This window comes from Watersipora subatra, chromosome 9 (genome assembly GCF_963576615.1).
Source record: "Watersipora subatra chromosome 9, tzWatSuba1.1, whole genome shotgun sequence".
Taxonomy (NCBI): Eukaryota; Metazoa; Bryozoa; class Gymnolaemata; order Cheilostomatida; family Watersiporidae; genus Watersipora; species Watersipora subatra.
This window is the reverse complement of record NC_088716.1, coordinates 56,047,115-56,061,154: the sequence shown is the minus strand read 5'-3', so window position 1 is coordinate 56,061,154 and position 14,040 is coordinate 56,047,115. Positions and strand designations below refer to the sequence as shown.

Here is a 14,040-nt window from a genome sequence, read left to right as displayed (position 1 = left end):
GAGTAGACGGACCTTTCAGGGTCATTTCGTTCTTATATTACAGTCAGAACTCCGGCTATAGCAATATCAATATGTCAGCCTCCAGATTCGGTGCAAAGATTCTTCAAGCCTGCTTGTCTAATCCTTGCAAAAGATGTATTTTAGGTCGGTGTTTATATTAATAAAATGGCTCTTGTAATTTTTGTATGACGAATAATTTATATTGTTTAATGTTTAGCTATTCATTTAAAGTAAAAAGCTTGTAATCGCCTAAATTTAGTACACATGAGATTTCAGACGAAAGAAATCTTAGAGAAGTACCTCGCCAGCTTTAAGGATGTATAGGAATAAAAGTTGTTGTATAATTTTGAGAAATTGGTGTGAGAGCACTCTCAGCACAACTCGTTTTTGAATTTTTTGGGGATTTTGGCATTCTGCTTAGAACCATGTTGGTATTTGTTTAAAAAGTAGAGAGTACAATTATAATGCTACAAGTACATACCACCTATTTAAAACTAACACAAAATAGATTTGCATTTGAGAGTCATAGTGTAAAATGAGAGCAACACTCGACACTTGAAGAGTATTTTGAATAAGGTCTAGTTATAATTCTTGCGAATGTTGTGTAGTTTGTGTTATATTACGCTCAAACAATGTAGCTGTTTTTAATGCTATAGACTACATATGCCTTCATGTTTGTTTCATAATATAACACAAGGTTATATGTAACCATAAAAGACTCACAAAAAGCACATAGTGAGATCCACGATTAATGTGTATATGGCTGTCTTGAAACGATCTCCTCTTTGATTATTTTCTGAGTCCTTTCAGCTTTTTTTCAGGTGTGCTATCGTGCTTATGAGTAATATCTCAGGAGCTCTGAGAATATAAGATTGCTCCTGTTTTATATGTGCATGGTTAGTTTTATTGCAAAATAATGTTTGCTAGGAAATAGTTAATGTTTATCAGTGATCTCTAGAGAGCATTTAACGTGTTGTTGTCCACAGGCATTTTCAGACTGCTCTTGTACGGCAAAATGCAATATGTACAATATATGGGCATCCATGGCACATGTGTTTTCTCTGGCTGTTGATTGGCTCCCGGATTTTGTCCGAAATTGCCTGGCATAAGCCAAACCGGGCTGTGGCATAAGCGGAATTTTAGATGTTCTTTCAACACAAACATTATTCTCCAGGAAAATATCACAGTTCAGAAAAAATAACAAAAGTTTCTCATTATTACATAGCACTATTATTTCACCCAAAGCAAACTAATGTAATTCGTGCACTGAAGTGTTATTTGTTTTGTGCTTTTCTTCCATTGTAACGATGAATATTTTTTTGTTTCGGTTAGATTTTACTCTCATTTGGGGGTCTATCAGTCTCAAGTCTAGTCTGTTTAGCAGTAGATTCATCTGTCCCTCTCTGCTCCTTTTTCCCAATATGATGGCTTCCCCATCGCTTGTAGCTTTGCCTCTATTACTGTAAGAAAGTTGGGAGGACAATCCATGTTTTCTTTTGTTTATCTGCTGGTAAAGATATGTCATGAAGCTGAGAGGATTTACTGCAGATAGGAATTCCACATCGTCTGTATGAATGTGTTTCAGAACCTCACGCTGTTATCTCCAAAGCCTCCAATGCTAGCCCTTTGGCCGCAGCTAAGCACACTATCGCAGTCACACAGACTCGCTTATTTACTAACCATCGGTCATACTCTGTCATCCCATCGGCTGCTGACGATTTGCTCAGGAAACCAGAGCCTGTTTCTCAGTCCAATGTAGGCCAAAGTATTACACAACTGCAAAATGACGCGTTGTTAACTGAGGTATGGTATTTAAGAAAACTGAAAATCTTCACAGTTTTCTTGCATTTTTCACAACATTCAAACATCGAGTCTGAACTAAATATACATAAATCAGTTTTTGTGGTTTGAACTATTGCATATTGATCTTCCTTTGTAAGTCCGCAGTAAATTATTGATGAGCATAAACCATCACACAGCTTAGCCTCCTATTGTTTTACTGACTGATGTAGGACTACTTTGGTGTCGGAGATTTGTTCACCCTTGATGATTTGTTTGAAGCCCGAGTTCATTTAGGACACAAGGAAGGTCTGAGGCACGCGCATATGACACCCTACATTTATGGTAGGTGCTGAATCATCATTTGCTGTATTCAAGCCATAACCTTTTGTAGTTAACAAGTATCTATAGATTGCTATATTTATTTTCAACTATTGCAATTAATGTTTACTGTTGTGTTGATTAGTTCGGAAATTTGCATATATTTCATAATAAATTAGTATGCTTGGCAGTCCCTTGCACTGTGAGAGATCGTCATGAGTAGTCATTATGTACATAATTAACACTTGGTACCAAATTAATTTCTTTACCAGGACATAATTATGTATTCGATAAAACCTAATAATTGGCAGAGGCCATATAAATCGTCATAACTTTTGAACCACTCGGTCTATACAAATAGTTTGATACCAAATTAATCATCATAAAATGTTACATCAGCTGATGTCATAAAAATCACCATAAATGCGTTGCAGAGTGAGAACGAACACTTTTCGGTCATTTTCGAAAAAATTGTGAGCATGTCTAGGTCGAACGATCTATCAATATTATTACAGTTTATGGCATTATTACTATTATTATTATTACTGAAAAGTATGAATAACAGCTTTCAGTAGTAATACTGTTTAAGAAAAATCACTCAAAGTCTATAGATCTAAAATTAGTAAAAATTCCGAGCTGTAATGCGTCTAGCACGACTTGTCACTGCTAACAACAAATTACGATGAAAAATAAGTGTTTATTAACTGAAACTACGCTCAGGATGGGTTGTTAATAAGGTTGGAAAAAACCACGGTTTTTATGAAAAAACCAGGTTTTTTTGGTTTAAACTGGTTTTTATGGTTTAAACCGGTTTTTATGGTTTTTATAATTTTACCAAGGTTTTTGCAATTTTAAGTCTAATTAACATCACTTACTATAGCTGCATGATTGAGTTGAACATACATATGTGGAATCATCTGTTAAAAATAGTACTGTGGGAGTTGTTATGGGAAAAAAGAGAGCAAATAGGGAAATTTTGGAATGAGTCTTTAATCAAACATGATTGATGAAATACAGAGCAGAAATCTTATGACATAAAGTGAATAATTTACATACAGCTCTATGTATGAGTAGGAATTTTAATCGATGTGATTAGTCGTGTGGTAGTGTAGAGCAGAGCATAATGCAGATGCATTGCTAGTGTTTGGAACAGTGGCAGATGACTCAACTTCTATCACCTGAATACTAGCATCACTGTCTAATTTGGTGTTTTCAGCTTGACATTGTGCTACGTGAGCTTTAAGCCTATCTGCCTGACCTCGCGTTATGACAGCACACCTATTACATTTTGCCTTGAAACCTTTGCCTTTTGCAGTTCGAGTGAAAAACTGCCAAATGGGATCCTGTTTGCGAGGCCTGTTGGAAACTTGAGACACAACTTTAACTTTTCGAAACACAAAAAACTTGATAAACTGAATTCAAACAATCCAACGACTGGCTTGTACTGAATAAATGAAATGTTAGTATGCAAACTTAAAGCTTTTGCCCAAAAGGATTTTATTGTTTTGGTTTCTAATTATACGTAATCCTTTCTCACTGGCCAGACTTGAGAAAGTAATCATTCATTATTAGAGACTGAATGGAGAGGATTGAATTAGTATTAGAGGGTTGAATTAGTATATTTCACATGGTTTTTATATTTCATCATTAAAGAGATCATTATATCACTTGATAAAACCAATTGAAAATGAAATTCACTAATTCATTGTTGTGCTAGGATTTCATGTAGTTTCAACTTGAGCTCTGCCATCAATTTACTACTGTGTCTTAAATGAACTTCCACAGCTGATAATTACATATAATTGCATTTCTATCGCGCATGAACCACTAGGAGGTTAAAATATTATGTTTTTCACACACAAAAAATGAAAAAACATAAAAACCGGTTTTTTTCGGCTGGTTTAAACCGAGCCAACCCTGGTTGTTAACATATTTTATTGGCTCAACATATGCAAATAGTTGTTTATTTTTGTTTAAATTATCTTTTAAATATTATTGCTAGCTACTCTCACAATATTCTACCTAATATCTGTTCTCTTAGCAGAGAAAGGTTGTTTAAACACTGTTTGTCAAACTATTTATTTGGTTTCAGGGAATAACTGTTGCCCTTGTTTTCTTCTTGCTTTATTATTATTGCATGGCATAATTTGAAAAACATTTCTATTTGAAATGAAATTATTGTCAATAAAGTAATATATATAAAAGTACAGATGCAATATGGTAATTTATTAATTGCTCACTAATCAGAAATTATTTGAACGAAGCCGGTTAAAACTGCATCATGAGACTCTTGGCCATACGGATGCTCTTTGCCTAGCCATACTACCCAACCCATAAAGAGTTAAGGCACACAATTTTAAGGTGACTGAGTGGTCTTGTGGTAGCATTATAGCCTGAGAGTCTGACGCAACGTGTTCGATTCTTGTGCGAGCGTACCTTTTTTCCTAACGCTCTTAGAGTAGCTTCGGACAAATGGACGAACACTGCTTTTATTATGGTAGAGGTTTTTGTGGGTTTCAGTGTTTAGTTATGGCATCCTTATTAATAAATCCTATTTTGCCAGTTAGTGTGTGTGTCTATGCCGTGTGTGTGCGCGCGTGTGTGTGTGTATGTCTGTGCGCGTGTGTGTGTGTGTCTGTGCGTGTGTGTGTGTCTGTGCGTGTGTGTGTGTGTCTGCGTGTGTGTGTCTGCGTGTGTGTCTGTGCGTGTGTGTCTGTGTGTGTGTCTGTGCGTGTGTGTGTCTGTACGTGTGCGTGTGTGTGTCTGTGCGTGTGTGTGTCTGTGCGTGTGTGTGTCTGTGCGTGTGTGTCTGTGCGTGTATGTGTCTGTGCGTGCGTGTGTTTGTGCATGTGTGTCTGTGTGTGTGTCTGCGTGTGTGTGTGTGTCTGTGCGTGTGTGTCTGTGTGTGTGTGTGTGCATGCATGTGCGTGTGTGTCTGTGCGTGTGTGTGTGTCTGTGCGTGCGTGTCTGTGCTAGTGTTGGGCCGTTAACGAATTATCTGCTCTTACAGACACCAAGAGGTTATCGGTATCCGAGAAAACCAATCATTTCGGTGACAGCTAGTTATCCGCGGCTGGTTCGATATGATCAGTATTTATTCGTAAAAGCCTATCGGTAAATGATTATCCGGATAGATTTTTGTATTTGACAGGCTACAGCATTACCAGCGATGTGATGCGCAGGAGAATCTCACGCATAATGAGCTGCTTATGAAAGAGCTCATTTGATGTCTCGTGCACAATTGCCATGTAACGGAATGAGATTACAACTGCGAGTCAATTGATGTTATGGTTAATTGCAAAAGCGTCTCTTTGACGAACACGTTAATCAAAAAGAGTCTCTCAGCGCACATTAGCAATTACAACTTTTTTCTCAGACATTCTGAAAACACAACACATGCGAGTTATATTATAACTCTTTCTTCAACGAACATTTCCACGCTTACCTATAATAGGTATCTAGTATTATATTACGTCTTACAATGATAAAATGTAAAACGTAATATACCTTTTTATATTTTATCAAATATAAAACGTATATTACGTTTTATATTTGATAAACCCCTGTTAGATATTTGATATGTTTGATATATATTTATTAATTTATTTATAATTATACGTTTTATATTTGATTTATCCCTCACTTGCGTTATATAAAAATGGGCAATAGTTAAGCTGAAGTTAAACACACACACACTGAAAACCATATACCGAACTACAATACCGAACTTTCTTAGTTGGCAAAGGATACCGAAGATGGTAAATATCGAGGATACCGACACCGGGAAAACTGATAAAAAACTGCAAGGATATCCTATCCATCACTAAATTATATACCGGCCCAACACTAGTCTATGCGTGTGTGTGCGTGTCTGTGTGTGTGTCCTCAGGAGTACTTGGCGTTTCTAGATTTTTTTGCCGATTGTATCAAAACTTAACATGCATATGCTCAGTGCCTTCTGTCAGCTTGCTAAACATATTTGGTATCAAAACTCCATCTGGTTCCAGAGAACCAGCTTCTTAAGCACCCACCTGCAGGCATCTGGTTGAAATGGAAGAATTACCAGACATTATTAGGCTTACCACTAGTTATGAATAAAGGAGAGAACATGGACTTTTGAGGGATAGACTAACAGGTTTTTAGTTATAATCTAAAAGTTTATACCTAAATGTCCTGCTGATATTTTTTCAATTTCTGTCTAAAATTTATTAAGAGCATATGCCATCTTGCCTTGATTACAGAAAAGGCTTTGCTTTTGATGTAACCAGCTTTTTAGAAAAAACAGCTGTTTTGAGTGCAGTCAAATGTAGCCTGAGGCCATCACATTTGTCATCACAAAAGTGTAACCGCAGTTGGGGCTTTTAAAGGAGCTGGCCTGTGACAGGCATGTATTTTAGTTAAAAGAATAGCCAGCAGCTTTGGTAGTCTTTTTATGATCATTGACAATAATTGAAGAATATTTTGGTTATTTTTTGAAGAATTGTTAATACCTTTACTTTCCTTGCCGTGTCTATTTACTCACTAGAAGTATTATTGGCTAAACAGATCCTGTGAGGGATCTGGTCGCAGGGATCTGTCCTATGTGCTATGTAGCTACGTAGACTTGAATCGCTACGTCCTGAAGCTAGCTCATTGTAATTGGCTGCATTTTATCTAGCTTTATCTTAATAAATAATTGAAAATCCTACTTTTAATAAAAATTACGGTTTTATAAGCAACGCTCCGTTTTGTCAAGTATGTGATATGTTCCTCTCTTAATTACCTTCCTTTTATGTTCTGGAGAGAGTTTGATTGTTGGATTTGCCTACTCATACCTTTTTTACATCCCATGAAAACTTAATAATTATACAGAACAGCTGAAAAATGCTGAAAATGTCAGAAGTTAATGCTATAAATGAAGGCATGAAGCAATATGTGATAATTTTGAACCACCGTAGACCCAAATCATACAACAACCAGTGCATGTATTATACATGTATAATATACAAATACATAATGTATATGTATATTATACATGTATAATATACATTTGCATAATGTATATGTATATTATACATGTATAATATACATTTGCATAATGTATATGTATATTATACATGTATAATATACAAATACATTACGTATATGTAATGATTTACTAAATTGCAATTTTTGAAGAAACTTCTGTCTGATATTATATTTTGAAGATTATTTAGTAATATTATTTGCACAAATTTTATGTCACTTGCTAACAAATCTATAATGTTGCGGCACCAGAAGTCGAGATCTGACTGGATTTCAAGAATGATTTATCTCGTGTTTCCAACCACTATACAGCTGTAACTTCCTATACTGTCATTGTGCTTTTCAGGAAACCGTCTAGGCCAGGATATCATAGACTTAGAACAGACTGCAATACACCTGAAGCTTGCATTGAATGTACTCGCTCATATAGCATACAGGCAGGGACTTTGTTTATTCATATGCAGGAACAGGCGCAATGCCATTCTTGTAGAGGAAACAGCGCAGGCGTGTGGAGAGTACGCGCATTGCAGGTTGGTGTCTGTGTACTTCCGAGGTTCTGTGTTTAGTTTTATTGGAGTTTTCTTGGAGTTTTTTGATGAGTTATCAAATGCCAGTTGTATAATCTGTGTGTGTTTATTAAAATTTAATTATGCTCATTGATGAAGTCTCAGTGTTGTCTTCCCTTTTTTTAAATTCCAGGTTTATACAACCAGCTTGTCTGTTTACCTTTGTAGAAATTGGAGGCTCGGTTTATTCACAAATGCCACCTTTATGTATCGGTCAATGACGCGACTGCCAGATGTCTGCATATTCTTGGGTACACTTGACAATGTCTTTGCACAGCACAAGGCTGTACATGAGGCAGCTAAAATGCAGGTGATTTCTATCGGAGTCGTCGATACCAACTCTGATCCAAGAATCATCGCATATCCCATTCCTGGTAACGATGACACTCCGTCTTCTGTCAAACTGTTCTGCAACCTTTTCAAGGTTAGTCGTCGCTCTGTAATTTTAGTAAGATTACCTGGCCAGGCAATCTTACTAGCTAAACAGTCGTAGACTGGCTATTTGATTTTTATAATAATAACTAAATAATGATAACTCCAATATAGATATTAATTTCCCTCTCCACCAGCAGGTATTGTTGACACTTTGCATATTCTTTGATAGTTGAGAGTAATCGAGCATAGAGTGTAATTCTGTTACAGAAGTCGATACTATTAGGAAAGGAGAGATGGACAAAGGATGAGAGTTTCTTAAAATGAAACCTACACCATGTTGTTCCCTTTTGATCTTCATAGGCTAAATCCCATGCACGATTTTGCTATAAATTTATAATTGTTTTGGTAGCTTTGTGAAAATACAAAATCAGTTTTCTAAAAACCGGATTGTTTTTATATACCACATTTTTGACAAAGACAGCCAACTGTTATTGTGATGCGCATTCATCCTCTAGACTAGGCAAGTACCAATTAATCTTGCGTCATTCAACTCAGCTTTTAATATGCTGGCGATTATCCAACTTTGCTCAACTTGTCTGGAAACAGTTTTTCTTACTTAAGCTCAACCGTGCTGTGGATCACCATAACAGCAATCTTCAGAGGAGTGAAACTTACATATTTCTTCATCTCTCTAATTCTTAAACCACTTGAAATAGACATTCTAATTTTTAGCTCTGTTGTATCCAAATATAGACAAACTATTCATGAACCTACCATAGCTGTTCATAGCAAACCAGTTCTAAATAACCTACCAAAGTTGTTCATAACAAACCAGTTCTAAATAACCCACCATAGATGTTCATAGCAAACCAGTTCCAAATAACCCACCATAGATGTTCATAGCAAACCAGTTCCAAATAGCCTACCATAGCTGTTCATAGCAAACCAATTTCAAATAACCCACCATAGCTGTTCATAATAAACCAGTTCCAAGTAACCTACCATAGTTGTTCATAGCAAACCAGCTCCAAATAACCTACCAAAGTTGTTCATAACAAACCAGTTCCAAATAACCTACCATAGCTGTTCATAGCAAACCAGTTCCAAATAACCCACCATAGATGTTCATAGCAAACCAGTTCCAAATAGCCTACCATAGCTGTTCATAGCAAACCAATTTCAAATAACCCACCATAGCTGTTCATAACAAACCAGTTCCAAATAACCTACCATAGGTGTTCATAGCAAACCAGTTCCAAATAACCCACCATAGCTGTTCATAGCAAACCAGTTTTAAATAACCCACCATAGCTATTCGTAGCAAATCAGTTCCAAATAACCTACCATAGCTGTTCATAGCAAACCAATTCTAAATAACCTACCATAGCTGTTCATAGCAGATCAGTTCCAAATAACCTACCATAGCTGTTTATAACAAACCAGTTCCAAATAACCTACCATAGCTGTTCATAGCAAACCAGCTCCAAATAACCTATCATAGCTGTTTATAACAAACCAGTTCCAAATAACCTACCAAAGTTGTTCATAACAAACCAGTTCCAAATAACCTACCATAGCTGTTCATAGCAAACCAGTTCCAAATAACCTACCATAGCTGTTTATAACAAACCAGTTCCAAATAACCTACCATAGCTGTTCATAGCAAACCAGTTCCAAATAACCTACCATAGCTGTTTATAACAAACCAGTTCCAAATAACCCACCATAGCTGTTCATAGCAAACCAGTTCCAAATAGTAGTAGGCCAAAAATGATGACATTTAACAGGGGTTTTCCCTTTATTTATTAATGCATGTAGCAGACAGCATGCAAATAATAAAACCAAAGTAAGTTGCTTGCAGATGCTTGCCCTGTCAGTCAACCCCCAAATTCTGCTTGGCATGCGTATAACATATTTGCTTCGATTATTAGTTTTCGGTTTGTGTGTGACAAGACATATTGTAGTAATTGCAATAGACGTTCGGTTGAGATACATTCAGGCATTTGTGTTTCCCAAAATCTTTGCTGAATGTCTCCCACACCTTGTTAGGCTTCTCATGCGTGAGCTCACACAGGTGGCAGTAGTAATCTGCAAACAATGTAGAAAATAACCGGATGGTCAATGATGTCAGCAAGTTCTCTTCTGTTGTAGCGGGACAAATTTTGAATATCGTATCCATATTGCGTTGCCAGTTAATAATAATACACCTTACTGTGTTCATGTCTGCACCCGTTCTGACAAAGTCAAAATGGCTGATACTAAATGCAATTAGGGATTCTTTACCTTTTGAAGCGGGTTCTAAAATTACTTGTTTACTGTTCAATGCTATGAATATTATACTTTTTAAAAATGTAGAAGTAATCAGTATCTTAGAATAGTTAGCATCTGACAAGTCTTTACAAAAATTTCATTATTCTTTAATTGTAATGGACTATGTTTTGTTTGGCATTACTATTACTATTAGAACCTTAGGAAATGATTAAACTCTGTTGACTCTTGTGTTTTTTCCAGTTTGTTGTTAAGTTTTCTCTATGAATTTCTCTTTTTTTCTCACCTACTCCATGTGAATGCTGGTGATCATGCACTTGTAAAGAGAAACTGCTCATTCAGTAAAGCTACATCATTGTTTTATAGCAAAGTTACATCAGCATTTCCTATCACCATCTTTTGTTCACTATCGAGATGCAGCTTCAAGTTTCCATTCACCTAAAGTCATGAATTATGGCCCTTACAATTCAGGAATTATGGCCCTTGCAATTCAGGAACTATAGCCCTTGCTTCTCAGGAATTATGGCCCCTGCAATTCAGGAAGTATGGCCCTTACAATTAATAAATTATGGCCTTTGTTTTTCAGGAATTATGGGCCTTGCAATTCATGAATTATAGTCCTGACATATACTCTTACCTCCTACATCATGTTTCTGGCGACCTTTAGTATTCCGGAGAAAGAAATCATTCCTCCATTGTAGATAGTAGTTGAAGGCCGCATCATTTTTGGCTACATATTTGAGGTGATCCGCAAGAGCTTTGGGTGAGCTGAAGTTTTTGACATGAATGAAACTTCTAGGTGGTGCCACTCTGGTGTACTCCTCTATTGACAGGCCACCTAATGCAATTGGAATAGTAGCTATGTTTGCTTCTAGAATCTTCCATAGTTTCTCGCTTACATAATCTTTACAGAGCGTGCTTTCAAATGCTAAATAAAATGTATAGTCATTAAATCCAGGTTCTACTGTGGTATTTGCATTTTTAATAAGTGATCTTAGCTGGTCACGACAGCCATCTTCTTTTGTGAACACATCAATTGTTATGTATTTAGATAGTTCAAGTGCATACTCGGCCCTAGCACTCCAAACATGATGCTTTTTCCAGTTCTCTGTACAGTGTGAGACAAACCACAGAGCATTCGGCTCCCGATTTGCTTTTACAGCTGCAAAATTTTGAAAAGATCTGCGAGATCGCTTTATAATTTGGTCTCGAAATATGTGCATATTGCCATCTGTGTCCGAGTCATAGGTTACAGAATAGTTGAACACTCCATCCCAGAGATTCTGTGGGGCCTTGTAGATGTGGTTTTGCGGCTCTCTGGATAGGAAAGCCCAGAGAGATGTCGGGTGTTTCTTAGGTGGAATCCGCATTGCTTCCATGTCATGTTCAGCAAAAACTACCATATCTGCTCCCGACATGTTTCTGGTTCCTTCTTTTACAATGCAAGTGTACATCTGACAGTTGAGGGTTTTTGTAGATGGAATTGATTTGTGTCGACCATTCATCATTGATATCAGAGGAGCCTTCCTCTTCTTGTACCATTTGTTCAAATCTGCTGCCAGCAATGGAAACTTAGTTTCCTCCATGTTTGAGTGATATTGTTGGGATGTAATTATGAAAGGAGTATCTAAAATGAAAATAATTTTTTCATATTTTAAATCATTTTAAAAGCATTCAATTGAAATACTTTCACTGCCTAATGAGATCAAAACAATTTTTTAAGAATTATTATCAAGTTTGATAATTGTTTGACATCTGAAAGCGAAAACTGGCAAGCCAATTAAAATAACACAAATAGAAATTTGCATTTTACAAGAGTATATGTACGATACACAAAAAATCTTCTCAATGTCTTTACTTTGGTACCTCATTTTGGTAGCACAATCAGATTCCAAAATGCATTTGCGCCCAAAATAACAAGATTAAATTCAGCTCTTATCAAATGCATGTATATCATTACCTCTGATTATGTAAATTATAATAATACAAGTTTACTTCTGGTAATACGTGTGTACCCCTGGTAATACATGTGTACCTCTGGTAATACGTGTATCTCTAGTAATACATGTGCACCCCTGGTAATATATGTGTACCTCTGGTAATACGTCTGTACCTCACAGGTAATTGAAGGAATCATATTACTGACATCCGTTCATCTCTACATAAAGCAAGAAGCTGCTAAGGACTTACTTGATGCTAAGAATGTGCTGAAAAGAAGGAGTAAAGCTGCCAGAGGTATTAGTATATAATAAAAACATTCCTTCATCCTTGAATACGAACTTGACCTAGTAATAACTACTCAAGGTATCCAGCTATAGTTAAGTGTGCTTGTATGGTAGTCTTTAGGGCTGTTAGTCTCGTGGTGGCAGATGGCTGAAATGTGTTTGTAACACTTGTGTATTATGTGTGTTATCAGTGGGTAGTTTTGATTCCGTCCAATCAGCTATCTACATTTAAAATTTTTGAGAAATACAACTAATAAAAAGAAGAAAGCGAGATAAACTAATGCGGTAGAACAACTCCTTGATAGACTGGCTGGCATCAGCTTAACCTTAAGACCCCTGTATCATGAACAGTCAAAAATAGTAGAAGGCAAGTTTTTGAAATCTGTCACTAGCACATGTGCTTACACAGCTGAGCTTCCATTGGCCAGTTTCAACCAACCTTGACAGTAATAAATTTGAACCAGAAGATAATATATACATAGTACTGTGTTGGAGAGGAAGACTCTATCTTGGTGAAGTCATGATATTTTGGCTATAACAGATTCTTCACATGCTCTGCATTCAGTCGGTTTCCGGCTGCTGAACCTAACATACTGTAGTAACCTTGGCTCATTAGGTCCAAAATAGGGGGTGTTTGTGTATCGGCGTCTCCAACAAGTGGTGATCCGTGAATAAAGATTACAAATGAACAACATAGAAACTATCACACCACACCGTGTGATATTGCCAAGATGAAAATTATATATATGACTAGAAATTCCACTGTCATACAGTCCACGACCAAAGTGATATTGGAAAAAAGAAAGGGTACTGATGGTTGAGAAATGCAATATTAGCAGTCAAATGGCACTGCAGAGCAATAGGATAACTGCAATGGTAGCTGTAATGTACTGAGTGTGGGTGTTATTATATACAAAAAATAGCAATAATGAAAGGAAAAGATTATATGTTTATATCTCTCCTCCTGCAATAGGAGAAATGCAATATTGGCCAATATTAGGAGTAAAATGCACTGATATTATTAGAATAACCATTATTATTAATATAGTAATAATATAAAACCAATGCACAATTTTGTTTACATTTCAAAACGCCAAAGCTAGCAATATCAAGAAGTTGTGATATTTATATAGATTTTTAGAAAATCTGTACTACGTAGTCATTGTTCTGTAGTCATCCAAACTTATAATTAAATATTGTAATAATCTCATAAGAATCGTTAGAAAAAAATATCATCGTCATTTCCTTTACTTACACTGCGTTGGACAACGGTTAGAATACCGAAGTACTCAAAAGTGTCTAAAATGTCAATTACTTTGAAATCGGCAAAAATGAAATGATTTCAGTACTCATACGTTAATTACAGAAACCTTCGGCAATTCGACAATGCTATAGGTTGGTAAAATGTGCACGTTATTTTTTTGTGAAACACGACTTAATAGTTCTATTCTCTGTCGCTCGGCGTTTCAATTTCCGGTCTTAACTTTGATAAATGTAAGGCT

At 36.3% G+C, this 14,040-nt stretch overlaps 2 protein-coding genes across 2 annotated transcripts; one reads left to right on the top strand and one right to left on the bottom strand.

The window, feature by feature from the left end:
- The first annotated feature begins 20 nt into the window (after positions 1 to 20).
- LOC137404239 (small ribosomal subunit protein uS2m-like) lies at positions 21 to 8,467 on the top strand. Its single transcript, XM_068090404.1, has 6 exons — positions 21 to 144; positions 1,586 to 1,803; positions 2,013 to 2,124; positions 7,451 to 7,634; positions 7,839 to 8,094; positions 8,313 to 8,467. The coding sequence occupies exons 1-6, from the start codon at positions 72 to 74 to the stop codon at positions 8,367 to 8,369; spliced, it is 900 nt and encodes a 299-aa protein (XP_067946505.1). The 5' UTR covers positions 21 to 71; the 3' UTR covers positions 8,370 to 8,467.
- A 2,343-nt stretch (positions 8,468 to 10,810) lies between these two features.
- On the bottom strand, positions 10,811 to 11,899 carry LOC137405252 (glycoprotein 3-alpha-L-fucosyltransferase A-like). The gene is made up of 2 exons (XM_068091480.1): positions 10,951 to 11,899; positions 10,811 to 10,842 (listed from the first exon to the last, which is right to left on the bottom strand). Exons 1-2 carry the CDS (start codon positions 11,897 to 11,899, stop codon positions 10,811 to 10,813), a joined length of 981 nt encoding a protein of 326 aa, XP_067947581.1.
- Between the last annotated feature and the right edge of the window lie 2,141 nt (positions 11,900 to 14,040).

Bases quoted from the DNA above. Each gene is read 5' to 3' on its own strand.
- LOC137404239 (XM_068090404.1), top strand. From the start codon at position 72: ATGTCAGCCTCCAGATTCGGTGCAAAGATTCTTCAAGCCTGCTTGTCT. The intron at 2,125-7,450 runs GTAGGTGCTGAA...TGTGCTTTTCAG, and splicing joins TATGACACCCTACATTTATG to GAAACCGTCTAGGCCAGGAT. The intron at 7,635-7,838 runs GTTGGTGTCTGT...TTACCTTTGTAG, and splicing joins GGAGAGTACGCGCATTGCAG to AAATTGGAGGCTCGGTTTAT.
- LOC137405252 (XM_068091480.1), bottom strand. From the start codon at position 11,899: ATGGAGGAAACTAAGTTTCCATTGCTGGCAGCAGATTTGAACAAATGG. The intron at 10,843-10,950 runs GTAAGAGTATAT...CCTGAATTGCAG, and splicing joins CCAGAAACATGATGTAGGAG to GGGCCATAATTCCTGAGAAG.